General features: G+C 33.0%; 1 protein-coding gene across 2 annotated transcripts in view; it reads left to right on the forward strand.

Moving 5' to 3' along the window:
- The window catches only part of LOC111000885, a 72284-nt gene that overhangs the window by 54940 nt on the left and 4059 nt on the right, over positions 1–13285 (forward strand). For both annotated transcript variants that reach the window (XM_045628387.1, XM_045628388.1), the window contains exons 2-5: positions 1241–1339; positions 1564–1931; positions 9482–9701; positions 10563–10737. In XM_045628387.1, coding sequence (XP_045484343.1) covers positions 1282–1339; positions 1564–1931; positions 9482–9701; positions 10563–10737 — 821 coding nt within the window. In that variant the 5' untranslated portion in view covers positions 1241–1281. The remainder of the gene's footprint in view (positions 1–1240; positions 1340–1563; positions 1932–9481; positions 9702–10562; positions 10738–13285) is intronic.

A 13285-nucleotide genomic window follows, 5' to 3' on the forward strand; every position in this document is an offset into this window, starting at 1 on the left:
ATAATATAGATTATAATATTATACTCACCACCTCCATATAAAATAGGTTATCAGGGTTTAAGTAAGTTTCAAGAAATAGACTGATTTTCCTTTGATAACGCTCCCCAGAGAAACAACTTGACTTTTATGTCTCAAGACCTCGCATTAAAGCCAGGATCAATCGAATCACATACCAAATATAACATCTTCTAATCAATAAGATTATAATATCTTATATATAAAATTCTCGGGTCGCAGTGAATGTGGTTAAACTCCTCCGAAACGGCTTTCCCGATTCTCATGAAATTTTGTGTGCATATTGGGTAGGTCTGAGAATCGGACAACATTTATTTTTCATCCCCCTCAATGTTAAGGGTAATCCACCCCTAATTTTTTTTTCAATTTTAGATAAAAAGAAATTAATATTTTTATGATACAGCATTAATATACATAGAACCCTAAATTTTTACTCTCTACCATCAACCCCTATTTTTAATATAAATGATATACATGGCAAAACGACGTTTTCCAGGTCAGCTAGTTGATACTATAAAATGGCTACAGTGCAACATATTAATCAATTAATAAATAAAAATATTATTTAAGCCTAGTCCATACCCGTAGTGTAAATTCAAAGGGAAAGCTTTCATTTGTATAGATATTCTCAGAAAACTTGTAAGTTAGTTATTACTGCCTCGAGCATTGGAAGCGAGGCCATTCAGAAGTTGCTAAAGGCTTTTCAAGAATGTTGCAAGCCGTTTGAAGTGTGACTATTATTATGCAAGGTCGATGTGAACATTCTAAAGTCAAAGGATCAAAGTTAATTGTAAGATAAATAGCTTACAGAATCCTTATTGTTAGGCATATAAGTATGAATATATGAAAATAATAGTTATGGCGCAAAGAGTTCGTGTGGCTCAAGTAATAAGCAGTAGAGATTCAAATTTATATTAAAGAGATTAAATCTGAAATCCTATAACGAATTTTTAGAAGCTTAAACACCTGTGAATGTTTAATCCTGTGCACAAATAGACCATTTCAATGATAATACAATGAAAAAACATCGTAAGGAAACCGACACTTCTCACACCCAAAAACCGATAACAAGTCAAACACTAAGCCTATCTGATGATCTATAAAAGATACGCCGTCATGTCAGCCACTCCTAGAGAAGTCCCATCGAACAAAACAAATTATCTTACTTACTACAGCTATCTTGCAAGTCTATTGTTTTATTTTATTAAAGTTTTACTTGTTCCAGATTATGAGGCTCCGAATGGGGCTCAGCCTCGGACAGGCGCTATGTGGAGTGTCGGTGTGTTTATTTTCTCCCAGATAGTCGTCTGCCAATTCACAAAAGGTACAATAATTTCTCAAGGTTTAAAAGTGTTTTATTTCGTACTCGTTCGATAGGGATTCATAACCTCAGATAGCTATTGATATAATATTACAATTCATTCATTCATTTAATGCATTGAAAAGATCTAAAAAATTCACACAACTTATTTATTAGTATAGTTCAAAATTACGTGAGTTTTTTTCCTCTACTAATGGCAAACGATTTACCAAAGCCTCTCTTTCCAGATAACATTACCAACGAAGACACAACTGTTACGCCTTACTACGCCCTAAGCACTGGCATCGTTCCCGCCCCGATCATGTTACGTCTCGGCAATTCCACCATAGACAGCACAAAGTCTTTCAAGGTGCCGCAACCGACCGGCAACACAGTTGCACCACAAATAGTCGAACAGGTTGTACCACAAGTTGTCCAACAAGTTGCACCGCAAGTTGTACCACATGTGGTCTCAGTTAAGTCCTACTTCGATCACGATAGGAAGTATGGCCCGACGTTTGAGGACGTCCCAGTTGGTAATGTGACTAAAATTACCGTTCAGCTCGGCGAAGACGCGCATTTGAATTGCAGGATTAGTCTTCTTCAAGATAAAACGGTGAGTGAATACAAATCGGAATAAAAATGGTTCGCGAAAACATTAAACTTGTGAGCGGCTTCTGCAACATAAAACATTTATTTTTTACCAACTTACTGTGATGGTAGAATTTACTACTAAAATATATATAGAAGATTAATCAAGGCATTTTCTTGACTCTTAACTATTGAATACCTACTCACAACTTAGTTATATCTAGTATGCATGATAGAATTAAATTGTTGCTTAAAAATGGATTTGTTTAAGATTGTTTTTTTCAAATCACCTCACATCACTACAGTATGCTGATTCCAATAATCGATTTCATGTATTAAAAGTCATAGTAAAGTAAGTAAGTAAGTAAGTATTAAAAGTTACTCCATATGTCTAAATTCCATAAATGGTTTTCCCTATTAAAATTTAACAAACGCATAAATTTGAGTTCAAAACTCATAACGGGAACCTTTCGATCCATTACGAGATTATGATTAAAACAATTTACAGTCTGAAATGTCACAAGATTAATTTCTTATCCGTAAAATTGAACAAGCTTTGCCGAGATTATCCGTAGATTTACGCGGAACCGTATTTTGTGTACAAGACAAGATAAGGCCCTTTATTAATTTTTACTGTCCCCGTAGTGAGGGGCTTAAATTCGAGCCACAAGCTACGTAACTTTTGAGTACCTGCCGCTTACTTTCCTTAAAACAAGAAGATTGACGGTTTTGCAATTCATCTGATGGCCATTTGTTTTACACTGCTTACTGCGGAGTTGTGTAATCAAGTTTTGACGGCGGCTATTAAAACACGCCTTTGGAAATATCTTAACTATGAAAGTGTAAAGGAACGAGCCTATATTAGACCAGGGTCGATAATTTTTAAAACCAAAATAACAATAGTAGGATGAAACCCATTAGAAAAGGAGGGGAATATTATAAAAATGAAAGAAAAATAATTTACGGGCGATTTGAGGTCGGGAAGGGGATGGGGGTGAGGGAGGAAGGGTAAAAAACGGTTTTCTCGATTTCCGGCAAAACTAAAAGTCCTATCGAAAAAAGTCAAACGGCAAAGTTAAAAATATTTTGATTTTATATTTTAAGATATATCTGAAATATATTTGAAATGTATAAAATATATATGAAAATCGGCTCGTCACTCCATCGTTTTGAACATCGTCATTAGCGAGCTTAGTGGGCGTTATATGGGTAGAGTGCGAACACAAAACACACGAATAATTATCGAGCCGTATTTAGATTCAAATCAAATTAAACATTACAAATAACTCTTTGCTTCATTTATAACGAATAGCGGGTTCAAGGCACTGATCTCACCTTTAATTATAATAAAGCCCATTTAAACAACCTTAAATAACAATTAATTCTTATAACTATTCATCTAAAACTGTGTTATTAGAACCCCATGTAAGGTAAAGGCCTCCTCTAGTTCAAAATTATCATGTACTTCAATATTGCATCCCATTTTCCTTACTTCCGCTATACACAGTATATCTATTTCTATTATTTGTAGTGAGTGTGTTTATTATATGTATCTTATCTCTGATCCTAATAATCTTACATTAAATGCACCAATTTTTAGAGTTTCACCTTTAATTATAGTCAGAGACAAATCACATAGAACCAACTCGGTCCAACGTCTCATCAACACAATGCTTCCCTGAATACTCAATCAGAACCACTCTTCACTCTACATTCCATTAACGCATTGTCCAATGTCAAGATGGCGACCCCATTCAAGGCATTTGCTCGGATTGGTCGTAACAATATTCTTAAGTTATGATCAAATCAGAATGTTGTATGCGCCTATAATTGGGGCAGCACTAGGCTTGTGTTTGTGTTTATGTTACATGCATGTATCAGTGTCTACTTTGTTGGTGCAACAAATAAAAATAAATGATTCTAAAGTATTAAATCAATAGATATAATTAATGGATCAAATTCAATTATGGTTCTTAAAATATTTAAAGGAATCTCTAAATGATTAACCAAAACAAAAAAAGGTCAATAAACTCGATCAAAGCATATATAATTATAAGAAAATAATACGGACATTCACTGATATATATTTAAATGTGACTATTTATTGGTTATTTAGTTTTACAATTTATAGTTATATCCTCAATCTAAATAAGTTTCATCCCAAGCAATTAACTCTCTTTAACTTCAACAAGGCACAAAGTTCTTACAATTTCCCTTTGCACCTTATCCTTTGCCCGTCAATAGAAGACACTACGCAATCTGCTTTGTTTTGTTTGACTCTAATTATACTAATAACCAACCTTATAAACGCTTCAGGCCAATTACAAAAGATATAACAAATACAAAATTATCCCTTTATCCTTCGTTTTCGACGAGAAATTGCGTTGGGGTAATTTAATCAAGCGATTTTGAAATTATGGGGATTCACAAAAGGACACGCCATGATTTGAAGTATTTTTTTTGTGGAGCTATTATATATACTTTGTCTAGAGTAGTGTTGGCATAGTGGCCCTCATATGTATGTTTCGTCATCATTTGTATTTTTCTTATAGTTGATCGAATTTGTGTGCCATACGTCTAAGACATGCTTTCCTTCACCGGACATAGGAGTGTTAAGTGCGAACAAGAATCAGTATATTTTTTTTTATTCCTCTACATTTTCCTATCATTACTACTAATTCGATAGAATTCCAAAATAATTCCCACACCAATTATCCTATATAAAATCATTAAAAAATTAAACTTATATGCCTAAATCTTATAACTAACAACATATATATATATATATATATATATATATAACAAGCAACTCGCAACTAGCAACTCTCAAGCAACTCAAAATAAATCCATTAGTGCACACCCGTGATTAGAACGCATGATCTTAGGGCTGAAAGTCGCACGCTTAAGCCACAAGGCCATCACTGCTTGAATGTGACATTCAATTAACCTGAGAGCTATAAAAAGTTCCCCTGCTTATTATAACGGCAGCAAAAAATGCCTCATACTAAACGAGTGATGTCGTCGATCTTGACATCAATTTCCTATTTCTTGTAAAGAGATCGATTCACCGATAATGCTCAAGATAAGTGTTCGAGCTTACCGACGCAAAAAGATTCTAATCTGCCATAGGATAGACGTATGCTACAGAGCAAAATAGAAGCAAAATTTACAGAATATGGGCGTAAGTTCATATATGGAATCGTACAAAAAAGGTTTTTCAATATTTGCTTCATTAGCATGTCTGTGCAATTAATTTCTTATCAAAGAGTTTACACTATATCCTATTCCAATTTCAAATCCAAATCAAATTATTAAATATTAACCCTCAAAGAACATATTTATGCTCATTAAGGATTGTATTCTGACAAATTCAGACCTACGTTTTATTTTGTATTATTTCCTTTAGGCAATTACCTTAATGGCCCCAAACTTAACATGGATCCCGCGCGGCCAATTACAAAGGATTTTGTTAAATATTCGCTTTTGCTGATAAGATGTTATTTAAGACAATACGGCTTCCTCGCCAGGCGAATACGACTGAATTATTTGTCGGATTTATCGCGAAGAAAGAAAACGCCTAACGTTTTATGGTTGAGGCTACTCTGTTTTTGTACTTGTAGGCATCGGATAAGGATATTATTATACTGAGAGTATAAATGGGAATGTTTGTGGATTTTTTATGCGTATTATCATGTTATGTCTGCATTATGCCAGTTTTTATGAGTTTTTTGATTAAACATCGTGTTATATTGTGTGTATAACAAAATTTGGTTTTGAAGGTTTTTATCGGAATAAAATGTTTATTTCCGGGCACATTCTCATTTGTTTTAGAAAATTTTAAATGATTCATTAATGTCCTGAATGAAACAGTTTTCACAATAAAAGGTATTAAGTTTTTGGTTTGGATTTTAATTCTTGACGAAAGTTTAAACTGTATAACATTATACTCCCACAAATAATGCATATAAAACCAATACCGTTAGCAATTAAAATCATCATATCTATGGATAAAGATTAAACCACTCTTTATATAAAAAATTAAATGTTAAATAAAATCATTACTCGTAAATTAATCTTTTTATAAACTTGACGAATATTTATATGATAATCTCCTAGTAAAAAAATAATCTTTGGTATTGATTTACTCCGATTCTAACAATTTTTATGACTCAAAACTTAGCGAAAACAGGGTGGTGGAGAGTTTCTAAGCGGTTCATCTTGCTCGTTCTACGCCCTTGACTAGCGAACTGGTAGTAAGTTTAGAATCAATTTATAATCTCTTCTGTTGACGTTCATAACTGTACTGGATTACCTATATGAATAAATTTATTTTGAGTTTATTAAAAATCACTCAAACATAACCAACATAATAACATCTTAACAGCAAAAGCGAATATTTAACAAAATTCTTTGGCCGCGAGGGATCTATGTTATGTTCGAGGTCATTACGGTAATTGCCTCAACAAAATAATCTATAATAAAACGTAGGCCTGATTTCGTTTGACTACAATGCTTAATGAGCATAATTATATTCTTTAAGGGTAGATATTTAAAATTCTCTATGGCTTGCTTTTAAAATTGGAATATTATGTCGTGTAAACTTTTTGATAATCACATACCTCTTAAATAATTAGCGTAACATAAAAAGTTAAATGATGATAAAGTTTTTGTTTCAACATTTCTACCCCGTACCACTACAGCGCAGTAACAATTTAACTTCGCTAGTTAAAATCTAACTTGTAGCCACTTACAGTGTTCGTAGCAAAAAAGCACAGGGCTACTATAAACTGAGCTTTCTATACATTGCTTGCATTTTCAGCACATTGGTGAAGCTACTGCGAACTACTATGATTTATATTCGTTTTTCTAATTGTTTAAAACCTCTTTTTGTATATCAAATATATGAAGTCTAAATAAACAACGTTTACTGTAAACCGTTTGCAGCACGCCACAGTTTCTGGAACCAACTGCCGTTCTAGGCTGGACATAGCAATGGCCTCATTCTTAAAGGCCGACAAAGTACTTGTCAAAGTATTCCTAGTGACTAGCCCCCTGGTTCGTAAATCCAATATAATTTTTTTAGCCATAAAAAGGAACAAAAGAATAAGGTCGTAAGTCAGCAGTGTTTAGATATAAATGTAACGTTAACTCATTTCCTAGAATTTGCGCAGCATAGAATGTCCTAAAAAGCACATACAACACTGTCGTCTGATTGTGTTTGAATTAATTTTGAAATGTAAGCTGAAATCCTTTAAATATAACTAATTGGTGACTAATTGTGACTAATTGGCATAATGAAATTTATTAGATTTGCTCTTATTTACCATGTCAATTATTAGGTTATTAACACTATATTATAATAGTATTGTCTTTTATTTACATAACTTTTACACATTTAAAGAAAAACACTTTTTTAACGGATTATAGATATGTATTATTATATTTAAACTTATAATTATTTGTACATAATTTTAAATTTAAACCGACGTTTCGCGTGCTTTACAGCGTGCGTGGTCATGGTGACTGAAGACAAAGGTGTTAAATGTCAAAAAGTATTACAGCTGCAGAAAATGTTGTGTTATCTGTATTTATTTCCCCGGAGTTGGTATCGACTAAAAGATGTAGGGTTTTTGCAGAAATTGCTAACGTTAAAAAAGTGTTTTTCTTTAACTATATTATAATAATTAAGTATATTTGAGTTTCACAGCCCTAAAACACACAAATTCCTAGAATCTTTAATTAGAGACTTATTTTGCGAGTACAATTTGTATTTATGTCCAGCTATCATTAATCCATGGATTAGGAGATGGTTAATTAGGTTACACGTTAGAATCTTATATTGTGTTTGAATAACACAGATTAATTCTTCAGTTTAATTTTTGACAGTATAATGCTACAGCATACCACTCTGTTTTCGGGGTCCAAATTTATGGTTCAATTTTATATGTTAGTACATACTTGAAAGTACTTGTACTTTACTCGTACTTGAAAGAAACAGTTATTAACTTAACATTTCCTAGTGCTAAGGATACTGCAGCTTTAACTTGCTGAGTCAAAAACAAGAAACACGGTACAATGTTTACAAGAGGCAATACAGTTTGTACAGTTCTGAGTGTGCCTTGAATAGCTATTTCTTTTATTAAATTTTACAGTTTTTCAAAAGAAAGAAAGAACTCTTAGTCTTGGCTTTAGATTTTCATATGTGTTTGATAATTTTGTTTAAAGGGAATTAATACATACCTATGTACGGTAAAGCATGGCTGATATCATCTAAAAATCAACTGGAGTTTGATCACATGAGTGTTGAGAATCGAGTGCCAAAATACTATGCTAACATTATACTCACTTCATTGTATCGGCTACAAACTAGTAAATTGGCTATTCTATAAATAAACAATAATAAATATGCATGAAATATAATTTTTAGTTGCCCATACATCAGTTGATATAGATTCTATTTTCAAATACTCATTCGTAAGCCAAATGGAATAAGTTATTCAAAGTGTACATGGGCACTAAACATCCGGTCAGCCTGGTCCCAGATCTATAAAAATCTAGTTAGACGCGTAATAAAACAATTAAACCATTGGTGTCACAATGTGATCAGTCTCCAGGCATAGTCAGATCTTCTGTCTATGCCTTAGACACGGCAAAACATCACGACAAAACTGGCATGACTAAGATTTTTTTAGTCTAAATCATGCCAGTTTTGTCATGATGTTTTGCTTTTGCGATATCGAATGCTTGTTGTTACCATCGGCGCACAGGCGGGGTTTAAAGCTACTACATTGGGATGAGAGTCGCACGGTCCTACCAAAAGGCAATCTCTCCTCTCTCGGATAGTATGCGTGATAAAATAATACAAATTAAAAGTATACGCGTTTCCTTTCTTAGGGTTTTTAGAAGTCAGTGTATACTTGCAGATTATACACATTTGTACTTCTAAGGGCAAAAACGTTCAGTAATATTAGAGCCATCTCAAGCTTGGTTAGAAGTGGTGTAACTCGTCTGTTTATCCACCGCTAGAAGCTAAATACTGCCTTATGTTGGAGCGCATTCAGAATAAATTTGCACGATACCTCTATAATAGACTGTATGGCGTCTATCCCTACTATCCTTTAATATACCCAACATTATTTGTCTTAGGGAAGGTGGGGAACAATAAATTGGATATTATATTTAAATAAATTGGTGGGGAACATACAGGACTTACAGTAGGCCTACTACATACTAAAAATCTTTAAGAGTGTAGTATGCAACCCAAGAACTGTGTTTCTTAGCACCTACGGGATATGTGTGACGGCGAAGGCCTAGGTAATTTGCGATACCAAAAGCAAGAACCAGTCTGTTGCAGATATCCCCGTTACTGAATGCAGTCTCTGGCACTATCGACATATTAAATGTTCGCAAATTGAATTTACAGATATTATGTAAATTATGTGTTTAATAATATGTATGTACTTTATTATATTTTATTTAATATTTCACGGTATTATTGTACTGGCATAGCCTGTAAGTAAATGTATGTAGTTTTGTAATAAATAAAAAAAATGTTTTTTTTTTTATCTTTAAAAGGTATCCTGGGTTCGTCGAAGGGGTAAAGACGAGATTCCAGAATTGCTCACAGTTGGTGCAGTGACATATGCAGCTGATAATCGAGTGACGGTGGCCAGGAGGTACCCTGGAAATTGGAAACTTCTCGTCAGGGAGGTGAAGCCAGAAGACGAAGGAGTGTATGAGTGCCAGATATCTACACATCCGCCGAGAGTCAGTCGGACATATCTACATATAAATAGTAAGATTATCTGAAGCGCACATATTTCATAACCGTAATCATACAACGAATAAGTTAATATTTTTTTTAATATCATGGATCATTTTAATAGAAGACAATCAACCAATGATCGATCCACTGATTTTACACTTCCTTTGTTTTGTTCTTTTTGATCATAATCATCAGCAATGCTTATAATAATTGATAAATGTTAGTGCCTCCTAGGTATATTTTGCAATCACAATGTATTTAGTGCTTCTTGCGTTCAACTGTATTCCCCTATTGTTTTGAGTCAACGTGTCACCTTTCTTATGTAAAAGTATGATTACCCCAACTTCCTATTCTGGCATATTCTCAGCAATCCCTCTTTATAGGCATGTGGAGGATACGAATAAGGAGCCATCCTGTTTTAAGAATTCTTACTGTATTGCTTTTGATATTAATTAATTACTTTGTTTAATACAAAAATGCAAATAATGAATTAAAACTTACAGCCTAGAGAATATTATAGTACTTACGTATTAACGCCACCGCGGCAAAACTTTAATGGTAAGCGTGGACAACCATAATCAAAATTATTGATAATTAAATATAAAATGAATCGCAAAACAGTTTAGAAGCCAAAAAGATTCAGGATAGGTTAGGTTTAGGTTGTCCATACTTGCTAATAAGTTAGTACTAATATTATTTTTAATTTAAGTAATGTGCTGTCTCTTACTGTATTTATACAATTTGTTGAACGGCTCGTGTAGATTATTTTTAAATAAAGTACCGAAGTAAAATGTGACATAGAATACGTCTTCGATAATTATATAATCAAATAATATACCTTTAAAACGCCCAGCGTACGACCTGAATTAAACATTCATATATATTACCTAGCTCCCCAAGTCTGGGTAGTGGACGAGGCTGGAGCACCTCTACTGGAAAAATATTATGAAGCGGAATCAACCCTGGCGCTGGTCTGTCGGGCTCGTTACGTGGACACACCAGCTGTTCTCACGTGGCTTCACGAGGGAAAAGCCCTGAATTCTGACACATCGAGAGGTGGAATCAGGTTGGTTTCTTAAACTTTAGGGGTATTATTACATCATGATAGAAGTATTGTAACCTAGTTCTTTGCTTTAAAAGTTTTTTTTTGTGGAACCTTCATATATCACACATAATTAACAAACTAAAATCACTTATAGGCAGATTTAGGTCAATAACAAAATGCATTCCGCAAATTGTACGTCATTTAATTGATAATTTTTAAGTTAAGCCGTATTTCATATAATTTAAAATTCATTTATGGGGTAGAGCATGCGAATAAAAATTCAAACATACAAACACGATAAAACAAATTAATACAGTTCGATACAATTGTTTAATACAGACTAATAAAATCTGCCAAGGAACCAAAATTATGATGATTAAACGAATATATTTATAACAGCTGTATCTTAAAAAGAATAAGATAAATCTCTCCATAACGTATCATTTCATTAATAAATCAATCAACCTTACTAGCAATAATCATCGAGCGAGTGTTTCTTGCTAAAGCTACTAACGAATTATTTGTAGAAGTCTATTAAGTTTGAGGATGTGCGATTTTTTAGTAAATCACCGTCTAAAATTCGTAGTATTATCATTTTTAACCAATTTAAAAGGACATTAGGGATACATATCAGAATTAGCATATTAGACTTATATATATAGGACTGCTGTCTGATGGCGACGTGTATCTCGTTCGTATATATAAAGTTTCTCATGTAAAAAACATATCATTTTTGTAATGAGAAAGTAAGTTCTATAAACATTAAATGCCTTAATCTTAGGAATTGGTACTTATTGCATTTAATTTTTTTTTATTTAAAACATTAGTCATTAAATTTGGAAACAGATATCTTTGAAATAACAGCAGCATAAAAACGCAAACTGAACAGAGACGATACGATTTGTCAATTTCGATATAATACAGAATTAGTGTCTAATAACGTCGAGTATATATTAAATAGTTACGGAACATATTATAGTATATATTAAATAGTTAGTGTGAAGTAATATACTATTTTATAATAGTTAGTATCGGAACACGATGAATTCAATTAATTGCAAAACTGTTTACACGTACGTACGAATCGGTACAATAGAACAGTGACAGACTTTCAGCGACATTCTTTGTTTGTTTTTAAAGACTACAGACTTTAATCGAAACACGTACAGACAACATACATCCTGTAAAATTGTAAAGAGTTAGAAAGTCTGTGATTCATTGTGGTTCATTCAGGAAGAAGTCCTGTTACATTTAGATGAGATACGGTCCGCTCTGTATTTGTATTAAATTACAAAACTGTTCGGAAACCTTTCAGTTTCCGTTTCATGCATATACCTTGAATTAATTGGTTACTAACTGAAAGCTCATATGAAAGTAACAGTGGCTAAAACCCAATACAGTGAAAAATCTCACAGTTTGGAAAATAAATCGCTATCATAAGAAACGTTATCGGCAACATAAAGCTTGGTAAAAAGCTAAACCGTGTCTTTCGAAAGCACATCAACAAAGGGACTTTTTAGCTTCTTGAATATTCTGTTGCGGCTACAAATCAATAAATTTAGTTCATACCGAAGTGTATTGTTGTGTATGTATTGTAATATTTGTAAACTCATTTTAAAGGTTTAATTTGTGTGTAATTTTATTATATATTAACTAGATAGATGGTTAAAAGCCTAATTGAGACCTATAAAAAGAACATACGAGATGATATAATTTTTTTTTTAATTAATATCATTTCTTGATTATTATTTTTATTGAATTAGTACCTAGTACTTTTTGCTCTGTCTATCATAATGGCAAATAGGTACTTTAGATAAAACTGTGGAATTACACCGATTCTATTTTAAAGAAAGTTTCGTTTTTAATACTAATCATGATGATCATGTGCCTTTAAAGAGGAACTACCTTCCTTAACACATGAGTTTTCTTTCCGAAGGCTTCATACTGTAAATAAATAGATGTAGTACGACGAATATTCAAATTGATAACTTTATTAGCAATATTAAATCCTTTCAAATTAAGGCACAATAACAGGAAATTAAACGAAATGCGTTTCGTATGCTAAATTAATATTTTAAGAATCCTATTAAGCCAAAAGCCGTCTCTTGAGAAATCAAGTTTTAATGTTTTTACTAAATAAATTGTTAATACTTTGTCGAGATTTCCTGAATCCATTTGCTACAAAATTTCGCTTGAATACAGTCTCATTTTAATCTGAAGTCTTGGTTAACTGGTTCCTGATGATTACTTAAGTTTACTTTAAAGAATAAAATAAAAAATAAATCAGTGGCGCTACAACCTCTTTAAGTAAATCAGGTTTCCTTTTGTAACTGTTTCATGATCATTTTTATCTTCTATCTAATAGGCGAGTAGGTGATCAGCCTCCAGAGCCTGACACACGTCGTCGACTTTTTGGGTCTAAGACATGTCGGTTTCCTCACGATGTTTTCCTTCACCGTTCGAGCAAATGTTAAGCGTACATAGAAGAAAGTCCATTGGTGCACAGCCGGGGATCGAACCTACGGACCTTAGGTACGAGAGTCGCACACTTAAGTGTTAGTGGGTTAAC

The sequence above is a fragment of the Pieris rapae genome, chromosome 5 (assembly GCF_905147795.1).
Source record: "Pieris rapae chromosome 5, ilPieRapa1.1, whole genome shotgun sequence".
Classification (NCBI taxonomy): Eukaryota; Metazoa; Arthropoda; class Insecta; order Lepidoptera; family Pieridae; genus Pieris; species Pieris rapae.